The sequence below is a fragment of the Podarcis bocagei genome (assembly GCF_964188305.1).
Source record: "Podarcis bocagei genome assembly, chromosome: 5".
Taxonomy (NCBI): domain Eukaryota; kingdom Metazoa; phylum Chordata; class Lepidosauria; order Squamata; family Lacertidae; genus Podarcis; species Podarcis bocagei.
In genome coordinates, this window is record NC_138129.1 from 50,192,790 (window position 1) to 50,218,928 (window position 26,139).

A 26,139-nucleotide genomic window follows, 5' to 3' on the forward strand; every position below is an offset into this window, starting at 1 on the left:
TACCACTCATTCCTTTTCTATAACTTGCTGGCTAGTGCAGCCATTCGGCTTGCAGACTAGCAAGCTTCAAGAGGGAGTGAAAATATTTAGGCAGCAATTGCAAAAGTCACTGGGGGACGTGGCACATTCTCTGCAAATGAACTCCAACTGGAGTTGAAAGAGTGATCTGACTTCTCCGCTCTCCCTAATGCCCGTGAGACTTCACCTGTCACCTGTCAACATGCATGGAGCCACGGGTGAATTAATCACTGTCACTCTTCTAACAGGAGTTTAAGAAGCTGGCTAGCCAAGGGCATTTCTTGACAACAACCCAGTGGCTGGGGACCTGGCATAGGAAGGGGGACAGTAGGAGGAAAACGATTACGACCAGCATCTCCACTGCCTTCTTCAGAGTAATGAGAACAGCTGGTGTCGTTGTAAGCAAAATAGTCTTTAGACGCTGGGTTTGCAAAGTTGGCCACAGTGGGTCCATCTGTTAACCAAAGATGAAACTCTTTCCTGGTGCAACTGAATAAAGCCTAGAGAGCTCACCTGGCAGCATCCACTCACGTTTCTTCATTATTCAAAGACAAAGCAAAGCCAGTTTATTTGCTTATTTATCAGAATCTTTTATATCCCAACTTTTCACTTATCAAAGTATGGCTCCAGAGGTGGTGTGTCCCCTTTTCACCACTTGAGGCAAGATGGGAAGTGCCACCCTGCTCTGCCGGGCCACTGGCACTGACAGCACCACTGGCATCGGCACGAGTTTCTGGTGAGATCTCACAAGTTCTCACCGAAATCTCACGAGATCTGTCACTCTCCATGAAAACCCATGAGATTTCAGCCAGACCCTGCAAGATGTCACCAGAAATTGGCATCAATGCAGTTGCTGAGCTCTGCCAGTGACGAAGGCGGGGGAAAGAGGGCCTACAGGGGCATCACCTCAGGGGCTGATGCAGCTTCTTCACTCTCTTTCATGGGTGGACAGGCTACTGGGGATGGAAAAAATGGGGGTCTCTGGCTCCTTTCCCTGTCAGGACACATTCTGAAAGGGCTTAGAAGAAAGGGCATCTTGCCCACCTCACTCCCTGGCAACAAATTGCCTAACACATTGAAAGCCATGGCTGTGTACACACTATACCTTTTGAGCACATTTCCCTCCTCTGGACATTGTTGTTTTCTAAAGGTTGCTAGGAGTTGTAACTCTGTGAGGGACAAATTACAGTGCCCAGAATTCTTTGAAGGAAAGAATGTGCTCTGGATGTGCTTTGGAGATACTGTATCTGTGTACACAGCCCATCAGCTTAAACACATGCTCATTTAACTATAGCAGGGGTGGCCAACTCCCAAGAGACTGCGATCTATTCACAGAGTTAAAAACTGGCAGTGATCTACCCCCTTTTTGTGGGGGGTTCGGGTCAAAGTTGTTGAGTTTTTTCAGGGAGGAGGTAAAATGTTGAACTTTTTTTAGGGGAGCCACAGTTGTTCAGGTACTTTGGGGGGAGCCAGTGATCTACTGCAGACGTGCTGTGATCTACCGGTAGATCATGATCTACCTGTTGGACATGCCTGAACTATAGTATATGAATGTACAGAAACCTCATTCCCAAATGGCTCAGAAGTGCTACTGCAGGACCCACACAGGAAACTCCCTGCCACAGAAAGAAAGCAGTGCCGTTTTAATATCACCAAAATCCCACTGGGGCTCATTTCCCCCAGGTTTTCTGCGAAGGATAACTTTTATCTCTCGTGTACAGCTTGACATTTTTCTTGCCAACGATTTCCACAGAGAGAAAGAATCTGAAGTGATAGCAATAGGGATGGCATCTTGCTTTGGGAATGACCATTAATATCATCTTTTCCAGAACTATAAAGGTGGAGGTATATGACTGGGACCGAGATGGCAGGTAAGTGGCATTTATAACTCCTTTGTTTAAAAAGGTGAGGGTTTTTTATTATTATCTATTCTGGCTAGGAGGAGCTGGACTGAAACCAAAGTTAGATAGAAGAAATTTAGCAGTGTTGTGTATTGCAGGTCTGTGAAATGCTTAGAGGTTCTTTGAGGATCGCTAGGAAACAAAACAAAACAATTTATACAAAATATGACCCCTCTCCCATTAATCAACACATTTAGTAAAAAGGAATTTGGCTTATGCAGTTGGCTGCATTGTACTGGCAGAGTACATTCTTGCCCCTATCATGTAAACAACAACAACATTTTTTATCCTAGGGCCACATGTGTAAGATTCACATTGGGAAAATGAAAGGTGGGTGTCAAGGGATGAGAAGGGGATCTTGTCACTTATTTGCTGGCATCATTATTATTATTCAGTTAAAAAAAAAGAGGCCTATCAAGTAGAGGAGGTGATGGAATGGGAGTACCTTTGTTCTACAGTGTTGTTCATAGCAATTTCTTTCCCACTTAACAGCCACGACTTCATTGGGGAGTTTACGACCAGCTACCGTGAATTGGCACGAGGACAAAGCCAATTTAATGTCTATGAGGTGAGTGACTTCTTCAGCTGCCCCCAAAACATCAGGGCAGAAGCCTTCTTGGCACTGACCCCAGAGAGTTTTTTGAGAAAAGGGGCCTTTTCCAGGCACTCAGAGCCTATTGGGGCACAACCCATTCTGCTGTTCTACGTAAGTCTCATTGAGATTAATGGAAGCTGTGCAAAAGCAGCTCCCATTCACTTCACTTGGGCCTTCTCAGTTGAACTCCCCAAAGGATTGTGTCCTTTAACTTTATTAGCGCTACAGGCTCAGTAGCAATTTTCTGCCCCCAGTGTTGTGTGTGTTAACTTGAGATTGGTGGTGTGTTACTGTGTTCATGAATTTCAACATACTATTGTACTTAAGGCTTTCTACTGAACTTGGCACTTAATGAAGGGTTTAGACCAGCATTCACCCTACCGGTGCCATGCTGGCAGGGCTGATGTGAGTTGTATGCCAAAACATCTGGATGGCATCAGGTTGGCGAAGGCCAATTTAGATGCTATTGTGAATGATTCCTTGACCCTAGAGATCATATAACAGATAGTGGGCTGTATTTGACATATCTTAAGGTAGTACCTGTAGCCATGGCAACCAAGATGCTCACATCCCATCCTACTACTATTGTATCAATAAAACGATAGCTTTGAATGAGTCCATCTACCTGGATAGCCATTGAGACAGGAGACAAACTCTGTTTGGGATGGAGTTTGAAGGATGAAGGTCAGAGCTGATGAGGTGTCTGCAGGCCATACATCTTCATGGGGCCCAGAACCAGAAAGGGATCCAGATTCTAAATTTCATTTGTAAAAAGTCTCTAACCCTTTTGGAACAAAAGTTATGAAAGAAAATGAGCAGACACCATTCGAAACAATTGCTTTGTGTCCCCACCTTAGTGTGTTTAGCCAAAAAGTGGCCAGGTAACTCATTAGGTAATAACTGCTAGGTAGAAATTTGGAGTCATACAAGCGCAAGGGAAGACCCAAAATGGCTTCAAAATGGGCCAAGGAAGTTCCTTCTTCAGACAATAGAGAAAGGACTTCCTGGCTCATTTTAAAATGACTAAGTGCTTATTTTGAAGCTGTTTCCCATCTTCTCTGGTAAAGAGAATAATAATAAGAATTTGCAATAAGAAAATAATAGAGAAATCCAGAATTTGAGTATAGTTGCAAATGGGCAACAGCATGTCCACCCCAAAGCAAAAGAAAGCAGCAAAGACAAGAGCTTATTGCTCTTCCTAACCGAGGATTAATTTCATGCAAACTATTTTGTAGGCATTAAATCAATCACATATCTATATTGCGAAAGGAGTGGGTATCGTGGCAGAGAAAGTGTGGGTTACATCATCCCTGCAAAGTAGCCCAGTGTTGCTATAGTAAGATTACAGGGGGCAGCGTGTGAGAGAGTAGTAGTACTGCAATGTAGTCCACTATCTAGCCTTCTGGTATGTGTGTTTTTAGGGAAATATGATTGGCACAGTGGTGATTAGCTGCTTTCTTACCCATGATGGTGGGATAGTTTGGGGTGGGTTGTTGCTGCTGGTATAAAATTAAAATGGGTATATTCATGACAGAGATTCATATGCTTTTTGCTCAAGAAAACAAAAAGGGTTGGTTGACCTGTGCTGATAACATTGCTGTAGCTATTCTGAGGTATAAATAATATATAACCGCAACACATGCTCTTAGAATACAAAGCTTTCTTTTTTAACCATTTTTATATTGAATTTATCCAAGCATGGGCATCTGGTTGCTCTAAACCTTAAATATCTTTACACACACATTGCCATCCGAAATACCTTTCCTGGTCTTGCTCTGAATATTGTACTGCCAGTCTAAGATCATTTGATGAAAGACCTATACCAGTAACATAACTGGTTTGCAACTCGCAACGCTTGTTTGCATGGTTTAGGAATGGCATTGGAGGGAGAGCAGGGTTCTTGTGTCATTAGCAGCGGTGTGGCAGGCAGAAATCCAGCAAGTTAAGCTTTTTCTAGTGTGGAAATACATTTACAGGAAAAGCTTCACGTTAGAATTTTGTTTGTCAGACATCGTCTTACTTGCATGTGTCACAAAGTGTTGCAAATACTTGTGCTCTCTTTTGCAAGTGGGACAGAGGACCCAATCCACACACAGTGTACATTTTGCAGATATTAATATTACACAGCTTGAAGCAATAAGATGAATAAAAACTGACTCCTCTTGGAATAAATATTGTCCAGACCCAAAATATAGTTTCAAACCTTTACTAACAGAACTTTTTTCAGACTGATTTAAAGTAATAAATGATGTATCCAAATAGTTGCATAATATCATGAACCTGTCCAAGCACAGGTTCAGCTTCTTACAAATATTGAATACTATTTACAATCAGAGCTGACGAACAGAGCTCTTTCTCTCCCACAGAGTCCATTAGCCTGGAGGCTGTTTTCTCTCCAGAAGAGACTCATTTGCACACCTTTGTTTTCTGTGACTTGAGAGAAAAGACAACTCACACACCCAAAATAGGGATTTGCAACTGAATAACCCTCCCATGTGATCTTAAGTTAAACACCATGTGAGTGAGCCAGCAGAGATACATCAACAGTTAATTATCAACCTTTTTAGGTACCCAGAGAGCTCTTCTTAGCTTTGGTGGAATTTTCCATTCCCCTTTAGCAATACACATTCAGACTCATTTTCCATTTCAATGTACAGTTAAGCAATTATACTTAACAGTACTGGGCCCAGAAAATCTGATTAAGATGTATGCACTGAATGACTGGGTCTCAGGCTACTAAGAATTAATACACCACTGGTTTTTAGTAGCCTATTATACAAGTTAAACAAATTAAATGTGATCATTTGTTGACTAATGTCCATGGAAGGTAAAGTTTTGGGAAAAGATAGCTGTGCAAGGATTTTTTTTAGGTATGTTGATCTCTACTGTACACACAGGAAAAGGTCAGCTTTGCACACCTGAATTCACCTTTTCTTTCTTTCTTTCTTTCTTTCTTTCTTTCTTTCTTTCTTTCTACATCAGCTCTAATTTTTTTTTACAAAGGGAGCAGGTACTACATTGCTGTAGCAGGTTGAATTTCAACAGAGAAAATTGTTGCTACTCATAGAAACTGTGAGATCACCCCCTTAAGGGACTTTTAAGTGACTTACAACTGCTACTTCGCTAAATAAAATGACCCAATGGGGTTGGAATTGGTAGGCAAATATTTCCCCTCCCCCCATTTTTCTGCAATGTTGATTTTGTGTTTGCATCATATAAACAAAAAATCTGCAAGCAACTTGTACTTCTATAGGGTATGGCAAAAGGGGGAGTTGTAATATGTTACAATGCTGCTCATTGCAACCTCTCAAATGAGAGTCGTGTCTGAATACTAGGAGATAAGCTTCAATTTCTTCAGCACAATAGATTAAAGTATATAGTTAATACTTCAAGTTAATACCAAATAAATAGAAAAAAGATTCAAGAAATTATTTCCTGCATTCCTCTTATATCAGAGGCCACACATGCAAAGAATAGGAAAAGGAGGAGCATCTTGCCAACTCTTTCACAAAGATTTTGAGTTTTGCTGGATGCTTTGTGAAATAATCTTTTTAAAGCCTTTCTCCCCTCCCCCCTTCTTTTTTTGGCTGAGATTATTTTTAACTGAACATTTGTATGCAGCCTCTTGCTTTCCTTTATTCCTCTGCAGTTACAGATTTCCATTATGGAATGCACATTATTTAATGGAGCTTGGAAACAGAAGTTTGGGTATAGATTGCTCAGGTTGTTATTATTATATAACATCCTTTATATAAAGATGTTTCCATTAAAAAAAATAATAATACTCTAAACGGCACTATTAGGAATGTGCCCTTTTACTTGCAAACAGTAAAAATGAGTCTGTTTTATTTTTGACACCATCAATCATCAGTACAGTAAATAACTTATTGCACCAGCCTTCTAGAGAAGTAACCTATACTATAGTGATCGTGTTTTGTTCTCTCTCTTCCTTTTCCTTTCTTTTTTGAGCAATTATCCCTGCCTATAACTGTGTGCAAAAAGGCTTGCCTCTGAAAATTTGGTTTTCTCCTTTTACCAGTGGTGGGTGGAGCAGGAAATGTAAATTTTTCCTTTGGGCAGCAGGCTCATTTCTACACCCCCCCCACTCCATGCTCCATCCAGGTAAACAGGGGGCATTAGCAGAATTCAAGGTCACTTTCCGGCCAGGTGAACAAACTCGAGGAGGATGCAAAGCAGGGTTGGTGAGGTGTGTGGCTCATGAAAGTTTGTGACCTTGAGAGGATCCTGAGGACCAGATAGAAAAGCCTGGAGGGCTACATTTAGTGTATGGCCCTGAAGTTCCCTGCCCTTGCCCTATTGGATCAGCAAAGAGCTCACAGGATCTCACCTTGTGTTGGGAGAATGCCAGTAGGCTACATCTCGCAGCAACATCATCACCAGTGATATTATTACTAAACTTTGTGTAAACCACAGTTTTATATAAAATATCACAAAAAAATCTCAGGTTTGAAAGGCCTGTCAGAAAAAAATACAGTTGTTAGAGTAATCTATTTTTTAAAAAAATAGTTTTTATTTGATTTTACAAATATAAAATTATAACAATCCAAATGCATATACATATATAGAGATTGAATCTCGCGACTTCCCCCCACACCCTCCATGGATCCTATTATCAACATTTAAAGGTGTAAAGGTAAAGGACCCCTGACAGTTAAGTCCAGTCGTGAACGACTCTGGGGTTGCAGTGCTCATCTCGCTCTATAGGCCAAGGGAGCCAGTGTTTGTCCGCAGACAGCTTCCAGGTCATGTGGCCAGCATGACTAAGCCACTTCTGGCGAACCAGAGCAGTGCATGGAAACACCGTTTACCTTCCCACTGGAGTGGTACCCATTTATCTACTTGCACTTTGACATGCTTTCGAACTGCTAGGCTGGCAGGAGCAGGGACCGAGCAACAGGAGCTCACCCCGTCACGGGGATTCGAACCGCCAACCTTCCGATCGGGAAGCCCTAGGCTCTGGGGTTTAGACCACAGCACAACCCGCGTCCCTTATCAACATTTACAACTGCCTATTATTCCATACTCTATATTTTATGTCAATCCAAATTATCCATGGTATCTGTTACATTACAAGTGAGATTAAAACCCTGCTGATGTTTCCATCTGCTTGCAATGGTCTCCTAGATATGTTATAAATTTTCCCCATTCTTTTTTAAAGTTTTTGTCCTCTTGGTTCCTGAGTTTTCCAGTCAGCTTTTCCATTTCAGCATAGTCCTTCAGCTTAGCTTGCCATTCCTCTCTGGTAGGGACTTTATCTTCCTTCCGTCTAAGTTGTTACAGTCATCTAAAAACGAGCAGAGATGATTTGTGCTGAACCTCTATTGGCAAGAAGTTCTGCCACACAAAAAAGTTGACCCCTGGTAAAACCCAGCCGAAGCTCAGGGGCATGTGGGAGCATTTAAAGTACCCCATCATGAGACCTCTGCAACTGAGGAATGGGGCTAAACCTGACTCTGCTCAAGTGCCAAGAGCAGTAGATATTAATGCTGCTGTGTCACAAAATCTTGGTTCCCCTGCTATAGTGCAGAGGTATCACTCCGGTGGCGTAGGAAGGTAGCAATGTGTGCAGTATCTTGGCATCCCTGTACCAGTTAATAAGAACAGGGCTGAGGGTGGGGCGGAATGGACTGAGCCCCAATGGCTGTGCCCCGTTTGTCAGGCATAGGACTGCACTTCACCAGCAAATGAAGCTGTGTGCACTATCACAATTTTAAGTGAATCGCGCTGCTTGGTCACTGTGGACAACTGACTGTGCAATCTGTGCATGTATACTTGGAAGTATGTTTCTTTTAGTTCAGCTGGGCTGATTTCCAGGTATGTGGACATAGAATTGCAGCTTCGGCCTCAAAGAAACTCATTTCCGTCAAGCTCTATCTTCATGCCAAATATCTCTATTAGGGAAAGGCAACTGCAAGAATCCCTTGGATATCTGTAGTGCCAATTCAGCTGGAGGCACTTGGCAATAACTCTTGTGAATCCACTATGGGTTTTCCTTTTAGCTTTGATTTACTAGATAATTTAAGCGCTTTTGTCAGCTGACATCTAAAGTACCTGAGGTAACCTTATCTGTTCCTATTGCCTCTGTCTCCAGATAGTGAGGAGCAGGAGTGGGAGTACCTCTTTTATCATTTGTGTTAGGAAGCAAAAGCGTGGATCAGCTTGATAGATTCTCTCATTCTGGCTCAAAGCAATTCTTATATGTGGTGTGGATGTTTTATAGCTCAGTGCTAGAACATCTGCTTTGCATGCAGAAAGTCCCAGGATCAGTCCCTGGTGGGAGAGACTCCCTGCCTGAATCCTGGAGAGCAGCTGCCACTCAGTGTAGACAGATTGTGAGCTGGATGGACCAAAGCTATGCTCCTGTATTCAGTGTCAAGTGTCCCCTGTTCTATAATAAAAAATTACTTCCAGTAGCACCTTAAATACCAACTAAGTTAGTTCTTGGTATGAGCTTTCATGTGCATGCACACTTCTTCAGGTACACAGATATCTGAAGATACACAGATATCTGAAGAAGTGTGCATGCACACCAAAGCTCATACCAAGAACTAACTTAGTTGGTCTTTAAGGTGCTACTGGAAGGAATTTTTTATTTTGACTATGGCAGACCAACACGGCTACCTATCTGTAACTGGAACCCTGTTCTATAGGTAGGGTTGATTAGCTGGTGGGCATTGTATTTTTTCTTCTCCTCTCTTTGTGCTTTTAAAATCGTTTTAAGTTGAGTAACTTATTTAATTGTATTTTTTTTAAAAAAAAGTATATAAACGATTGGTGTGAGGTTGTTGATTTTTAGCTGTATCTGTTTTTAATTTGTGTTGTGAGCCACCTTGGGTCCTGCACTGGTATAAATAACGTCTCCAGCTTATTAGTTTGTTCTTGTATTTCTGCCTGGCATATTAAATACTAATTTTCCTACTCTCTAATAACATTTATCTTCCAAATTTCCCCATCTTTCCAAATCAGAGAGTTACTATTTTCTGTTTGTTCTGGAGCTGCAAATCTGCAAGTAAGGGGTTTTGGAGTTCAAATACTACATCAATGTCATTCAGGTGATACCACTCAATACCCCAACTGTATTATTATTTTTTAAGAAACTATGTAGTGCCTTCTGTTATTGCTGTCACTTGCAATTTGCCTTGTGTAGCTGGCAGAATAAACAAGTGACTGTGATTAAAGAGAGTTACAGTGATTAGAGAGAGTTACAGTTATAAGTTTAAACAAACAAACAAAAAAACAAATTTGGAGGAATGGTTTCACTTTAATTGAAGTGGAACTTACAGTGATGATGGCATATAAGGGGCTTATATGAACAACAGGCTGCCCCAAGTCTGCTTTCCCCTTCACTCCCATTACAGGAGAAATTTATTGTGGTTGACTGCCAAATAAAAATTTAAAAAATTGCCCTGGCAAGCATAACCAGAAATACTGTTTACTGTGTGTATGATATAGTTACAAGAAGAGACACAATAATGGCATGCAAACTGTTCATGCAGTTTTGGGGGATTAGAACATTTTAGTTCTTTAGAAATGCTCCCCTTCCTTCCCGTCTCCAAGGACTCTTTTACTTTTTCTGTTAAAGTGTGTACATTCCACCTCTCCAACACACATTTCATGTTTATTTTCAAGAGGCAAATCCCCTTGCGTTGTTTCTCCTCTCACCCCCAAAGCAAATGTTGTGGGACACTGCAATGACATATGCTCCAACTTTTTATGTCCTAAATCTGGGACACACCTGTATGTTAAAGCAGCTATGCAAAATAGGAAATTGAATTGAAAGGATTATATCCTGAAAAGTGGGGTATAAATAATTGTAATTTTAAAAAGACATACAAACGATTACATCATGGTTGTAATATAATCATGATATGATATCCCCTTGTATCATCAGAGGCACTCACACTTGGCACCGAGAAAGCTCATCTGGGTCATGTAGATTTATTTGCAAAGCTCGTAATACACGCTTCTGTTGTGAATCCTAAGCTGCATTGCAGGGGGCTGGACTTAATGACCATCATGGTCCCTTCCAACTCTATGATTCTAACTTACGAAATTCTATATCAAAAAAGCAGCTTTTAAAAAAAATCAGGTAAATTTGAAGAGAATAGGTCTAGTATCAGTAGCTATAGCCATAGCAGTTAAATCAAGCCTCACATTCTGCTTGTGAGCTTCAATGGGGCGTCTTGCCACCCACTAATGGAAATAATATGGTGGACTAGATAGACCTTGATTTCATCCACCAAGGTAATAGTTAAACCAGGCTTCTCCCAACACCATATGTTTTGGACTCCAATTCCCATCAGCCCCAGTTAACATGGCCAGTGGTCATGGATAATTGAAACTGTAGTCCAGCAACATCAGGAGGGCATTGGGTTGGGGTGGCTGATTGATGCTCATAAGCTGAAGGCCAATGCAACAGGCCAAATCTAAATAAAGATCTGATTTGTTTCGGCAGTTGTTTAAAAGACTGAATTGTGCAACAGCTTGGGAACTAATTGAGGAAGGATAGCTGAGGGGATGTTCTAAATAACAATAAGCAAATAAATCAAATAAACATGTTCCTGTCACTTTTTCGGCCACATCGCCCCCCCCCCTTGCTATGTTCTGACACACTGTTGTGCAGAGAGCTCTTCCACTTCCCTGCTAGTTACCCTGAGTGTGTCTCTAATGCTGGGCTGGTTTCTGTGATGGGTGACAGTGCCTATCAGTTTTGCCACTCAGGTGAGCACGATTCCAGTGGGGAAGGAGAGAATTCTGATGTGTGCCACCTTTGGAATAAGTTCTTTGTTTTATTTTACTTAGTAGCCTTTTTGTTTCTGAGTTGCACTTGACGTCAGTGAGAGTGATGATCTGAACCTCTCTCTTCAAATGGAGAATTTGGCCCCATGAGCAGATGGCAGAGTCCATGTGGAACTGAAAACAAACCACTCCAGTGACACACTCACACACTCATCCCTTAGCTTCGATGTCTGGGTTTCCTCCCTCCCGTTATCTAACATTTTTTGCACTCCGCATGTGTTAAGTGTTCAGCGGCTCCACTTTAATATTATCCATTGTGACAGTTCTAGGCCGGTTTTCTAAAATGATTGACCTGACTGAGACACAACTGGATCCCCTCACAGAGCTTTTCTTTTCCCCTCAGCAGGAAAAGATGGGGGAACATGAGGAGGGGAGAGAAGCTCAGGCAGAATCTGTGTAAATCATTAATGCCTTTTGTTCTGGATGGATTCTTGAGATCTTATAAGAATACAGTCACACATACAGTCAGGGTGGAGGGAATAAGAAGGGAGCTAGCTGCATTTCAAAATGAGAGTTTTCCAGTGACTGAGGTAAAAATCATTTTACTGCCTGGGAAAGGGAACCTATCCGTTTATCATAATGAGGATCGGAAAAGAAGAGCCTTTTGAGATGCTGGCAAAAGGGAACTGAAATAGCACAATTTGAAGTGCTGCATTGGGAACAAAGCAAAGCGAGAGCAAGGCTTCTATCAAAGCACTGGAAGAACCAGTGACAGCTCTTTCCTGAGGGCAAATGGGGTGCTGCCCCACCAAACTCAGTCTGCTCTCATCTCTCCCCCACAGGTCTGTCTTCTTACTTTCAATCAATCCAAGGGGTTACGCTGCCTGTCAGATTCCTCCTTTGTTTCAGGCTGTGTACATGCTGTACAGTGGTGCCTCGCAAGACGAAAAGAATCCATTCTGTGATTCTCTTCGTCTAGCGGTTTTTCGTCTTGCGAAGCAAGCCCATTGACGGATTAGCGCTATTAGCGGCTTTTAGTGGCTTTTAGCGGCTTATCGGCTTATCGGATCAGCTGATAAGCGGCTTAGCGGCTTAGAAAAAGGGGGGAGGGGGAAAACCCGCAGGAACTCGCAAGACATTTTCGTTTTGCGAAGCAAGCCCATAGGAGATTTGTTTTGCGAAGCACCTCCAAAACGGAAAACTCTTTCGTCTAGCGAGTTTTCCATCTTGCGAGGCATTCGTCTTGCGGGGCACCACTGTACCTTTAAAGCACATTCGAAGCACATTCTTTCCCTCAAAGAATGCTGTAGTTTGTTAAGGGTTGCTGGGAATTTTAACTCTGTGAGGGGCAAACTACAGTGCTCAGAATTCTTTGAGGTCCAGCTCCTAGCGCCTTCTGGCAGTTCTCTCATTGCGAGAAGTGAGGTTACAAGGAACCAGGCAGAGGGCCTTCTCGGTAGTGGTGCCTGCCCTGTGGAACGCCCTCCCACCAGACGTCAAGCAAATAAACAACTATCCTATTTTTAGAAGACATCTGAAGGCAGCCCTGTTTAGGGAAGTTTTTAATGTTTGAAGTTTTATTCTGTTTTTAAGGTTCTGTTGAAAGCTGCCCAGAGTGGACAGGGTAGAAATAATAATAATAATAATATATTATTATTATTATTATTATTATTATTATTATTATTATTATTATTATTATTATTTGGGAAATGTACTTTGAATCTGCTTTAGAGGTCTAGTATTTACATAACTTCATTGCCACCCTTGCAGAAATCAGTAGAGAGGATGGAGATAAAATTAGATGGCTGTATCACTGTCTGTGGTTATGTGCCTACTGTTTGTCTCCCTGCCTTCTGCCTTACCAGTTCCAATGGGCAGAGCCAGCACAAAATGCAGGGAGTGTTCCTTCTCTCCCCCCGCACCTTTCACCAACACAGGCCCTCCAAGTGTCCCTGTTTTCCAGGGACGTCCTTGACTTAGAGAAGCCATCCTGGTTTCTGATTTGACCCCGGAATGTACTGTTTTTCCTTCGGATGTCTTTATTTTTACTGGAGAAATGCTGGAGGGTATGCCAACAATGAAAGGACAAGTTGATATATATAACAGACTCATTCTAATACTTGACCCATTCACCAATAAAACAGAAAAGGAATCAGCCTCGTTCCGGCCAGCCGCACCTCAAAGGAGCCACCTTTGACGTTGGTATTGCTCAGGCATCAGTCATAAACCATCTCTGGAGATGCCTAGGATTGTCTACGTGCAAAACAGATTCTCTGCCACTGAGCTATAACCCTTCCCACTGACATAAGGCATGGCAATTTAAAAGCTTGATACAGAACCAGCCCCTCCACTTTTTTCACATTAATTTTAAGTTGTGATTATCATGTACATCACTTCTTTAAAAAATAAAGTAACAGAAGCAAATTCTGAGCACAGCAGCTCCTGCCAGACGTTTGTCCTACTTTCAAAGGCACACTAACCTGGAAACTTCCTCTCTGCCCAGAACGTTGGAGGCTATACACCACACCCCCTCAACAGTATTTATAGGAACTCAAACACTGAGATCCTGCTCTGTTCCAGTAACAAGAAGCCGAAAGCACCAGCCTGAAGATGACGAGTGAGACCTCGTCGAAACGTCGCCTAGACACCCCAACTCTTACACGGGAAGACACCCGAAGACACCAAAACCTGCATTCCTGTACCCGTGAAAATCTACGAAAGTTGCAGTTCAGAGAAGTTATGGAAAGGAGGGATGCTGCTGCTGTTTATTGGAGATGCAGATAGGGTTGGGAGACAATGATGGTTTATTGTCTACGGTCCTGTGGGAACCAAGCCTAGATGGAAAGCAAGACCTTTGAATTTAGGAAGAGAGGAAACTGTCTGAGTCAGACCCATTGTCTACACAATGGACAATGCAACTCTCCAGGGTGTCAGACAAAGGACAGGCCTGTGGCCTTGTAGCCTTATTAGACTTTACCAATTGGTGGGGTCTGCGTTGCTCCCAGACGGGAGGAAGGAAGTCAAATGACACCGAGGTTTGGTTCAGAGAAAGAGTTTATTCTGCTCTCCGGATAGCAGAAGGCACTGCGTGAATCGATTCACCGCAAACACAAAAGCAAGAGAAATTGCATACAGTATATATATCCTCCAGGCACCCTCTCCCCCCTTCCCCAGGAATCCACCACATCAGCTTATACACGTAAGTTGACATCCATGACAATAAGCAGATGTTCCTGTTCTGGTGCTCTTGACCATAAAAGGTTGTTCCTGTTCCTATACTCTTATCTTGGACCAAGAAGGTCACCAACTCTAAGAGCACTCCTGGCGCCGTTCCCAGGTCTCTTGTCAGATCTGACAAGGTCTGTGCGTCAGTGTGGTCAGGACGTAAGATAAGACCCAGATGTGCCATCCCTGGTCCACTCGGAACTGGCAAGGCCATCCATTGCCATCACGGACTGATAAAGGAGAGGGCTTTGAGCACTTTTTTATACAGCTGGGTTTCTGTTTATACATTGGCTCAAGAGCTCAAGTTAATGCATTTTAGAAATGCTCCCTTGGAGAAGGAAAAATGGGGATTTCAGACTGACTGTACAGAAACCCATTCCTTCAGCCTTACCTAGAGATTCTGGGAACTGAACCTTTGGCATTCAAAGCATGCGCTCGGGCATTGCACTGTGGCCCTTCCCAATTCTGATAACGCAGAATGGCTTGTTTAGAACTTGGCTATTGGGATCTGAGCTCAATGCAGAAATAGTGCTTTATTTTGCCTATGAAACATCAGGCCATGAGATTGTTGAAGCATGAGGGCTCTATTTTTATAGAAGATGAATCTGTACACATGCTGTGGTTGTTTACAGTATGATTATATACAGAATGTTTGCTTTGCATTTTCAATGCTTTCTCGCTACAGTTAAACGACTCCCTGCTTCATGTTTGAATTTGCATCAATTATATCTCAGGGGATGTCTCAGATCTGGTACAGAAAGAAACATCCAGATCATTTGGCTTCTTGGTCTTTCTTCAAAGCATCCTACACTATAACAATTCTGAGGGCTCAGTGATCCACAGCATCAGCAGACTGGTGTATAGAATGGGGTATAAGGACAGCTGCTCCGTTGCAGTACAGTGGTACCTTGGGTTACATATGCTTCAGGTTACATACGCTTCAGGTTACACACTCCACTAAGCCAAAAATAGTGTTTCAGGTTAAGAACTTTGCTTCAGGATAAGAACAGAAATTGGGCTGCGGCGGCACGGTGGCAGCAGGAGGCCCCATTAGCTAAAGTGGTGCTTCAGGTTAAGAACAGTTTCAGGTTAAGTACGGCCCTCCGGAACGAATTAAGTACTTAACCCGAGGTACCACTGTACAACAATGTGCGATACTGAAACGGGAGCTGTGTGTACCTTGTGCTAAAAATAAAATAAAATTCTCTACCATGACAATCTAAACCCTTTACCAGGAAAATCTGAATTCTGCAGCCTACATAAACCTGCCTCTCACCTATTTTGTGTAATTGCCTTGTTTACTATTTTGCAGAAATTATTCTGGTTCTCTTAGTCATGAGCTGGTGAAGCTTAGGGTTGTGGGTTTGAGCCTCAATTTGGGCAAAATTTGCATTGCTGGGGGTTGGATTAAATGACCCTTGGGGTCCCTCCCCTCTCTACAATTCTATGAAGACAAGCACATGGCTATACCCATCCCTACGCATTGGCAATTTTATCCAACAGCACTGCTGGCTCTTGAGATTTCAACAGACATTGCCTCTATGCTTTTAAGTATATTGTCAATGCCATAATAAGGAATATAACCCTTCTTTTAAAAAGGGGGGGAAAGAATGAAGATTAAGCTGCTCAGGACACTGAATTATGCGCTTGAAACCACATTCTGTACTGCAGCATAGATGCAGCCCTATCAGTAGAGCAGCCAAAGGTGCAAACCACCAGCATAGCAACATGTGTCAAGATTACTGTGCTGGCAGCAGACTGTAGCAGTAGCTGCAGTGACTGGGGGCAACCCAGTCAGATGGGTGGGGTACACATAATAAATGGTGGTGGTGGTGGTATGCAAGGCTTGGTGAGCTACTGACCTGGTGCGCTTTATCAGGTCCTGCTCATGGTGTAAAGCCAGCACATGGCACAGAAACAGGCCTGCGGAGCCTAGCAGTTGTGGGATGTGTGCAGGACTGGGTGAAAGCAGACCTGAGAAATAAAACTTGAGTGGATCCAATGTGCTGTCGTACATTCACAACGTTGCAGCTGAATCAGCCCATATTTTACATCTGGAACACCAGAAAGGAAAGCATTTGCACTATGATTGTTACTGTTGCTAGAAAAACCATTGGAACAGAGCTGATTTTGGACCCCAAGAGACCCAGTTTCACATCTTAGCTCACTGGTTGGCCTCACTCTCGGCATGTCTCTCTCGGCTTCCTTTCCCACATGGTTGTTGCAAGGATGAAGAAGATCCTCCTGCAAATCCCTCCCCAAAGCTGCTTTTTTCACGAAGCTTTTGACTTAACCCCCTGCTCCTTATCCCAACTGAAACAAAGCCTAAGGAGGTGCAACCAAACCCAAAAAGCCAAAGGACATGCAGCTGCACTTGCCCATCTCCCTCGTTTACGTATATCTGTGCATCTTTTCTTCCTTCCCTCTTCTTCCTCTCGGATAATTTTTCATTCCTTGAAGGAGGTCCTCCTCTGCAAAGTGCTGTCTACATTGATGGCATTGATATAAATGAATGCTTCTACTTCCTCAAACCACTCTCTACTCAGCAACACACTACAGTCCAGTGGGTTGCAAACATCTGTCTGAGGGGGCCTCCAGATTGTCACTATTGTCCAGGAGGCACACAAATAGGGATTTAGGTTTGCATACTTAAAGAAGATTAAAGTCATTTGTCACTCTGATGCAACAAATTCCCTTAGAAAAGAAATAGGAATAGGAATAGGAAGGAGGAGGAGGAGGAGGAGGAGGAGGAGAAGGCAACATAGCAGTCAGAAAAGTGACAGTAAAATGTGCTGAATGGTTTGGAATGAACAAAGGAATGGTTAACAGCAAGCAAGCAGCTCAGAATAAATGCTTAGTGTCATATAACTACCTCACAAGCAAATCAGAATGAATGCCCAGTGAAAACTGGATGCAAGTCATTTCTAGATGACCTGTGATTCATCCTGATTTGTTTGCAGGGAGATTCAACAATGGCAGATTTAGGGGAGTGCAACCGGTTCGGCTACACTGGAAGCAGAGTCTTGCCAGGGGTGGCACAATTATTATTTAGAATGGAGATCAAGAGGCGCAGAGGCCCCACATTTTGGTGTTGCACAGGGCCTCACTAAAATTTGAGACCCCAAGGTCTACTACTGGATTCAGTTACTGGGGTTGTTGCCCAATAGCGCTAAATCAGTCTTAATTGCACAAACTGGATTTGCTAGTATGTGATTGAATCCCACCTGAAAATAGCTGCAGTCTGGAAGAGCCCACTGTCTGATTTCTAGGTATGGGAGAAAATGTCAATTTCTGTTCCTCTCTGTTTCTCACTTTTCCACCCTTAAGTTCAGTTCTCCACAGGTCCACATCTGTTTTTGAATTTTTTAAGGTCCTCATGAAAATTCATCAGCATTTTAGTATGAATTTCTCCTAATACGCACATTTTTTGTATGCGACTTTGCCTAATATACACATTTTAGCAAGACAATTTTCCCAAAACATGTTTGTGTGTTATTTTCAATAGCATACATTCATGTGCACATTTTACACCAGTGTGTGCATTTTTGTACACATTACTTGGCTGGAGAGTGCATTGCAAAATTTGGAGACGTGCGAATTTCAAAGGATGGCTGTGTTTCGGTTCACATTTCCTTTCTGAAATTGCAAATTAGGTAAGTTTGCCTTTAAATGCTAACAGAATCAAATTTCTCTCCCCCCCCCCATCTCTACAAACCTGCACATAGGTTTTTGTGCAAGGAGATCAAGGGGTGAATGCTCAATAAACATCTGAAGGAGCCCTTTGTCTTTCAAACCTTACCTTCACAGGTCTTTTTTCTTTCTTTTTTACTCTCTTAGGTAGTGAATCCCAAAAAGAAAATGAAGAAAAAGAAATACAATAACTCAGGAACAGTGAGTAACATTATTTTAATCTTGGCTTTATGTCACTAAAAAAATGTAAAGCTGAACAGTTTTAGGCTTCCCCTGAAGAACCCTGGGAAATGCTGTTTTTTAAGGAGAGTTGCTTAGAAGCCCCTGTTCCTGCACAGAGCTACAAATTCCCAGAGTTCTCTGGGAAGAGGAGTTGATTGCTAAAGTACTCTGGGAATTGTAGCTTTTTGTGGGAAATAGGCGCCTCCGAACAACCCTCACGACTGTTAGCAAACTACAGTTCTCAGGATGATTTGGGGAAAGCAATGATTGTTAAAGTGGTAGCATAGCTCTTTAAATATAGATTGTGGGTGGGGCCTCCTGTGTCCTGGCTATGTTTGTTGCGAACATATCACATATCTTTAGGCACCAAGCAAAAACATGTCTCTTCTCCCAGGCCTTTGGCAAATTAAACAGTCTATGGCCTTTTAAACTGTGGTGGGTATCACTTTTGTTTGTCACCATGTTACATATTTTTTTGTTTTTATATTGTAAACCTCCCTGTGCTCCTCGGATGAAGGGTGGTATAGAAATCTCATACCTCATGTTACGTTCACTTCATGTTACATTCTTTCAGGTTACATCCTGCGGCGACCCGGAAGTACCAGAAAGGGTTACTTCCGGGTTTCACCACTCGCATATGCGCAGACGCGCAAACTGACGTCACGCGCATGCGCAGAAGTGGCAAATCGCAATCCGCGCATGCGCAGATGTGCCGCTGCGGGTTGCGCTCTTTTCATGTTGTGAACGGGCCTCTGGAACAGATCCTGTTCGCAACCAGAGGTACCACTGTAATGAATAATACCTTATTCACACCAGTTCTCTGCCTAAGAGCAGGGCCAGCCCCACCCATTGTTGAGGGTTGTAGCTCAGTTGTGGAGCACATGCTTAAAATATAGAAGGCCCTTGGTTGACCCAAGATATTGCTGCCTGAGGCAGCAAGATGACACTTCCCTCTCTCATTCTATGTATAGAAACTGTGTACAAGATTAGCAAGAGACTCCTAATGGCAAGGCTGTGGGTTCGAGTCCCATGTTGGGCAAAAGGTTCCTGCATTGCAGGGGGTTGGGCTTGATGTTCCTTGCTGTCCCTTCCAGCTCTATGATTCTATGATAGTTAAATCTTATTTAAACACTGATTATAAGAAAGCACCCTCCACCACACCTGAGAGCATCAAGTTAGCTTAGGGGGCACAGATCAGACCACGAGCCACACACAACTCTGACCTCCAACACCTCACTTCTACCACTCACAGCCTACCGGGATCTGCTGCCTGAGGCAGCTGTCTCACTCTGCCTAACTGCAGGGCCAACTCTGCCAGGTTTAGTCTTTGGCATCTCCCGCTTAGACCGAGAAAGAGTCCTGTCCAAAACCCTGGAGAGCCCCTGCAATTCAACCTAGATAATACTGAGCAAGATGGACCAAGAGTCTGACTTTGTGCAAGGCAGTTTTCTACACCCAACTTCCTCTGCCTTGTATGTAACGCCCCAGCTTACTATTGCAACTGTGGGACAGGAAATAGGCAGGAGAGACAGCCTATGGTTTCCCAATTCAGCATCAGCACACTTTCAAAGCTGTGAGACAATTCTCCAAGTGATCTGGCAACTTTATAAAAACGGGATTTGTTCCCCCTGAATTTAAGAAATTGATTTCCCATGGCAAAGGGTGGTGAATGTTGGTTTCAAACTTTTGAAAATAAGGCTACAGAATCCTCCTGGAAATGGGAGTTGTTTGGGGCTGGAAAAATCAAGGCACTCTCGATGTGGCCCCATGCTCACCAGTATCACCCTCCTGCCTGTAACTACTTCGTTGTTTCCTGTATAACAGCATCCCCATTTTTTTACTTTCAAGGTGACATTGCTCTCATTTGCTACAGAATCAGAGCACACGTTTCTGGACTATATCAAAGGAGGGTGAGTAGATTCTCTTTCTGCACACATTGGGTGTTTGGGAGGGGATACGTGCAAGCAGAGGGCCACTGGCTGTTTCTACGCTGAACAAAACCGAGTGTCTTCAAGAGGAATGTCAGGTCTGAGTGTCCTGTTTCACTCTAGAGATGCTGTACCCGCAGGATGTAAAACTATTTGCACACAGCAGACTGGGGATGAGGGAGAGATTCAATTCAGTTTGCATTTGAAGGCGAATGTATCAAATTTGCACTTTCTGAAACCATAGGCAAAGGGAAACACAGCTATCTTTTAAAATTTGCACTTCTCCAAATGCTGTGGTGCAGTTCTCCAGCCAAGCAATATTTACAAAAATAATAATAAATGCTATATATTTGGAGCTAGTGTGCATAAAAAGCAATACGCTAGTGAAAATAACATACAGAAATGGATTATATTAGGGGGGTCTGCTTGCAAAAATGTGTATGTTAGCCATTACTGCACATAAAATGTGTTTATTACAAGAAATTGTCATAAACAATTAGTGATGAATTTTTGAGTGTGTTTTTTTAATGAAAAAAACACAAATTGCTGCAGAAACATGGTGAACCAAATTTTAGATACCAAAAATGAGATGCTTAGAGAACTGAAATTGACAGGTCCTTTTATTCCTACCAAAGACAGAACACTATGTATTATTCAGGATCTTTAATGTCATGATAAATTTTTCAGATTTTCAGAACACAGACCCTCGATTTTGAGCTGTGAATTTTTAAAGTGAATTCAAATTTCTATCTCAGAAGTGTTTCTGTTAGAATCAAAGTACCCAGCAAATTGTATAAGCAGAGCAATCCTGAGCATGTCTACCACTAAGCAAGTCCTACCAACTTCAGTGGAGCTTTACTCCCAAGTAACAATGTATAGGATTGTAGCCTAACAAAATTTAATATATGTCTGTTCTTTCTGAAGAACAAAAGCTCATGTACTAAAAAAATACACTTCTTTGGACTATTTGGTGCTCAAAAGCAGAGAAATTATATTTGAATTCCCCAAACCACTTTTTGACTAAAACACAAGTCTTGCTGCTGATACCCAAACGTAGTGTACACAAACTGAAAACAGATTTTTAGCTGTTGATTTATTTCCACGTTTAAATTTCTCCCAATGTAACCTGTTTCAATGGGCTGTAGTGAGGTCAAAATGGAGGATAAACAATGTACACAACCCTTAGTGACTTGGTGGAAAGGCAAAATAGAAGTGGTATAAAGAACTATAGCTCCTCCTTCCCATGAAAAATAAATTAAATTGAGAGATTGCAACTAACACAAGCGAGCTTCACCGCAGTGAGGTTTTGAACCCAGTTCTCCTCAGTTCTAGACTGACACTCTAAGCACTACAAAAAGCAGGCTCTCTGAGCCATCACAGTGACATCTTCTTCTGTAACAGCAGTGTGAACTTTTAGTCTCATGCCAGTAAAGGTAAATAACCCTTCTACAAGCAGGTGCATTTTATATTCTCATGAGATTAGGTGGAAACTTCTAGGGATTTGACCAAAAACCTAAAGGAAAGTGCACAGCCTGCAGAGCCAGGAAGTATATAAAAGTTCCACTGATGGAGTCTTTGCTAACAGATAAAATTCAACTGATCTCCCAAAAGAAATATGTTAATCTCCTGGGATGACAACCTTCTATGGGGGAAACAGAGTGGCCTGTAATAGAGAAACCAAAGCACATCAAAAATAAAGTCAACTGCTGCCAAAATCCCATAATGGAGAAGAATGAAAGATGGTTAACAATATCAATGTGCTGGGAGGGAAGGTATCTGTACTTGGGAAGATGCATGAGGAAGAAAAACAGAGTCAGCCACCCATTACCTAAACATGTTGGTAGTCTGGAAACTTGCTGCAAATAAGAAGGGCATCCTGGTCTGGAAAAGACCTTTAAGACACAAGCAACTAAAGAGTAGAAGGCATGGCTGACGATTAGATCAGCAGAGATTGGGTCACTACTATTTTCTGATTTCATCTTAGAGGATAGAGCCAAACTACTTACCATCTTACACCAAAAGCGGCTGCTTGACGTAGGCCTCTCAGAATGAAAAGAAAAGAAAAATCTCGAACCAATTTTACAGCACTGTCAGACTCCTGGTCAGTGGCCTAGCGTGGGTTGTCAGCACCCGGGGCAAGGCAAGTAATTTGCGCCCCCTAACCCGTGGATTTGCGCCCCCTAACCCTAACCCCCAGATGTTGCGCCCGGTGCGGCTGGCCCCCCCCCTGCACCCCCCACGCTACACCACTGCTCCTGGTGACCGTCTGTCCTGTCAACAATTCTGTTTGCCCATCCCTGACAAGTTCCCACATATTTTGAGTATTAGGGATTATGGTTTCCAGGCAGAGCCAAGCACTGGTTTCTATTTAGAAATTAGGCACTGGACGTGATGCTCGCCTTCAGATATGGGCATTTGTGTTGGCTTTGCCTGTTCCAGCCACCCCAGAGTTACACTAGTTCAGCATCCTCCTCGTGCGAGAAAGCAACACTGTCCAGTCACAAAAGATTCTGCCAGAGATCAATTTGCTCCTCTTGAGTGGCAACAGACTCTCGGAATCAATACAAGTTCATTCAGAGCACTTAACAACAATCAGGTTGTTAGGCCTTTATTAACTTGTCAGAAGAATTCCTAAAAGAACAAGATTTAGATTTGATTAAAAAAGAAGAAAAAGCTTAAAGGTCACAGAGATTTCTACAGTTTATTCCGTAACGAAGCAGAGTCAGAATTGTTCATCAGCAAGCAAACACACGTTCCTTGAATTACAGAGCATGGCATTCCCATCCGTTGAAGCTCTATTACCTCTCCCAAACAAGGAATTAAATTAAAAAAATTCCTTCCAGTAGCACCTTAAAGACCAACTAAGTTAGTTCTTGGTATGAGCTTTCGTGTGCATGCACACTTCTTCAGATACAGATGTGTATCTGAAGAAGTGTGCATGCACACGAAAGCTCATACCAAGAACTAACTTAGTTGGTCTTTAAGGTGCCACTGGAAGGATTTTTTTTATTTTGACTATGGCAGACCAACACGGCTACCTATCTGTAAAAGGAATTAAATGTGTTTCCTCTCATAACATTTTTATGGGCCGGAATTCCATCAATTTCATCTCAAAATAAGGTATTTAATTATGCACCAGTTTAATAGCTTGTTAATTATTCCTTTCCTTTCTTGAATTATCTGCCCTCTCACTTAGTGGGGGTGAACTGGGATTCCCAACAGGACTATTTTACCAAGCTTGTTTCATATATATATATATTTATGATTTTTATATACATTGCAGTAGTAGTTTAACAGTAAATCAAACATTTCAAAACTCGACTTCCTCCTCTTTCTGCAGTTAATTAATTTTTTTATCATAATTCCCTACATATATAAAGTTATATTAAATCCTTCTTTTATTCATCTATTTTCATATATCTATATTTTAAAAACTGCAGGTTATTACAATAGTCCTGCCAGTGTTTTTATCTGTTTGCAATTTGAGTGTAAATATTCAATATATTTCCATTCCTTTATAAAAAGTTTGTTATCCTAGTTTCTTATTATTCTGGTAAGTTTTGCAATTTCTGCATGAATAATAATAATAATAATAATAATAATAATAATAATAATAATAATAAATATTATTTATATCCCGCCCTCCCCAGCCAAAGCCGGGCTCAGGGCGGCTAACAACAATCAAATAATCAAACAATCAAATAATCCAACATTCTAAAAACATTTCATTATAAAAATTAATTAAAATCAAATTAATGGCAACCGTTGAGCAAAATTCTGTGCAGGTTGCCAGAGGAGGGAGTCAGGCTGGGCACTGACCAAAGGCCTGGTGGAACAACTCTGTCTTGCAGGCCTTGCGGAAAGATGTCAGGTCCTGCAGGGCCCTAGTCTCTTGTGACAGAGAGTTCCACCAGATTGGAGCTGCAGCCGAGAAAGCCCTGGCTCTAGTTGAGGCCAGCCTAACCTCTCTGAGGCCTGGGACCTTCAGGATGTTTTTATTTGCAGACCGTAGGTTCCTCTGTGGGGCATACCAGGAGAGGCGGTCTCGTAGGTATGAGGGTCCTAGGCCGTATAGGGCTTTAAAGGTTAAAACCAGCACCTTAAACCTGATCCTGTACTCCACCGGGAGCCAGTGCAGCTGGTATAGCACCGGGGGAATGTGATCTCGCAGCGAAGACCCCATAAGGAGTCTCGCCGCGGCATTCTGCACCCGCTGGAGTTTCTGGGTCAGTCACAAGGGCAGCCCCACGTAGAGCGAGTTACAATAATCCAGTCTGGAGGTGACCGTCACGTGGATCACAGTGGCTAGGTCAGGGCGAGAGAGATAAGGGGCCAACTGCTTAGCTTGGCGGAGATGAAAAAATGCCGCCTTTGTTATAGCTGTAATCTGCGCCTCCATAGAAAGGGAGGTATCGAAGATTACACCCAAACTCTTAACGGACGGTGCTGGCACTAATTGCACCCCCACAAGAGATGGGAGTTGCCCCCCCAATCCCATATCGTCCCGTCCCAGCCAGAGGACCTCTGTCTTCGAAGGATTTAACTTCAACCGGCTTCCACATAACCATCCAGCCACAGCTTCCAAACATCTGGTCAGTGTGTCTGGGGCCGAGTCAGGATGGCCATCCATCAACAGATAGAGTTGGGTGTCATCGGCATACTGATGGCAACCCAGCCTAAAACTCCGGACAAGCTGGGCGAGGGGGCACATAAAGATGTTAAAAATCATCGGGGAGAGTATCGCACCCTGAGGCACTCCACACACCAAGGAGTGGCGCGATGACAATCCCCCCCCCGAAGCGCCACCCTCTGTCCCCGACCAGAGAGAAACGAGCGCAGCCATTGAAGGACTGTGCCCTGGATCCCCATGATCCATAAATTAAGCTTGTTTCATTCACAGACTGGTGCTGGAGAGTCATTAGCCAGCTAGGCAAAGATTCATTTTCTTTATTACTTCTTTTGCAATACTTTAATGATAGAGGGTATTTTTTTTTTTATTAGTATTGAATTTACACTTAGGTCCAGCAATATGTCTATCAATGCCTGTGAGCCAGGTTCAGAGGTATTTATGCAGAGAAACAGTGGGAGAAGTTGCCTTCAAGTCCTGCTTTTGGACTCCCAGTAACTTCTTAACAGACAATGTAGGAAACAGGACGATGGACAACATGGAGCCTTGCAAAAGCTGGGTTCTTATGTCCCTGTGTTCTTATCCTCAAATCTCCAAGGAAATACCATACCGTTGCCATTTAACTCCAACCTTCTTAAACACACACACACCCTTTTATGCCCATGTTGCCTGTATGTGTGTGTGTGCCTGTGTATTATATATAGTGGCAGATGAGGATCACACTCCATGTATCTGCACTAGTTCTGGTACCCCAATGGATCTCAGCAGCAAAACAAAAAGTCCTTTCCCAATGGCCTTGTCTCTGCCTATCTAACCAGAAGTTTAAAATGTTATCTTCCACTGTCAGCCGCATTCTTTCATTACGGTGGTTGCACAACATCTGAAGGAAGGGTCTGTCATGGGAGCAGCTGATATTGACTGAGGGTAGGAGATGACAGGCTTGGAATCTCATCTGAGAAGGCTGCCAGAGAAATGTCTGCAGGCAGCTTTTTCAATCATCCCTTTTATCAGCACTAATGTTAGCTGTCCTCTAAACCACTGTTCTTCATCCACTGGGATGGAGCCCAGAAATGGGACTTGCTTCATACCAGTCCTAGTAAGACAAAGAAAACATAATGTATAACTGATGTGCTGTGCTGTTAGCAACGCCACTTGACACAGTCACCTGACATT

At 42.7% G+C, this 26,139-nt stretch overlaps 1 protein-coding gene across 1 annotated transcript in view; it reads left to right on the forward strand.

The window, feature by feature from the left end:
* Nucleotides 1-26,139, forward strand: part of CPNE5 (copine 5) — a 133,585-nt gene that overhangs the window by 91,525 nt on the left and 15,921 nt on the right. Inside the window, exons 10-13 of the mRNA XM_081194239.1 lie at nt 1,848-1,889; nt 2,412-2,487; nt 18,337-18,390; nt 20,260-20,321. Coding sequence (XP_081050365.1) covers nt 1,848-1,889; nt 2,412-2,487; nt 18,337-18,390; nt 20,260-20,321 — 234 coding nt within the window. The remainder of the gene's footprint in view (nt 1-1,847; nt 1,890-2,411; nt 2,488-18,336; nt 18,391-20,259; nt 20,322-26,139) is intronic.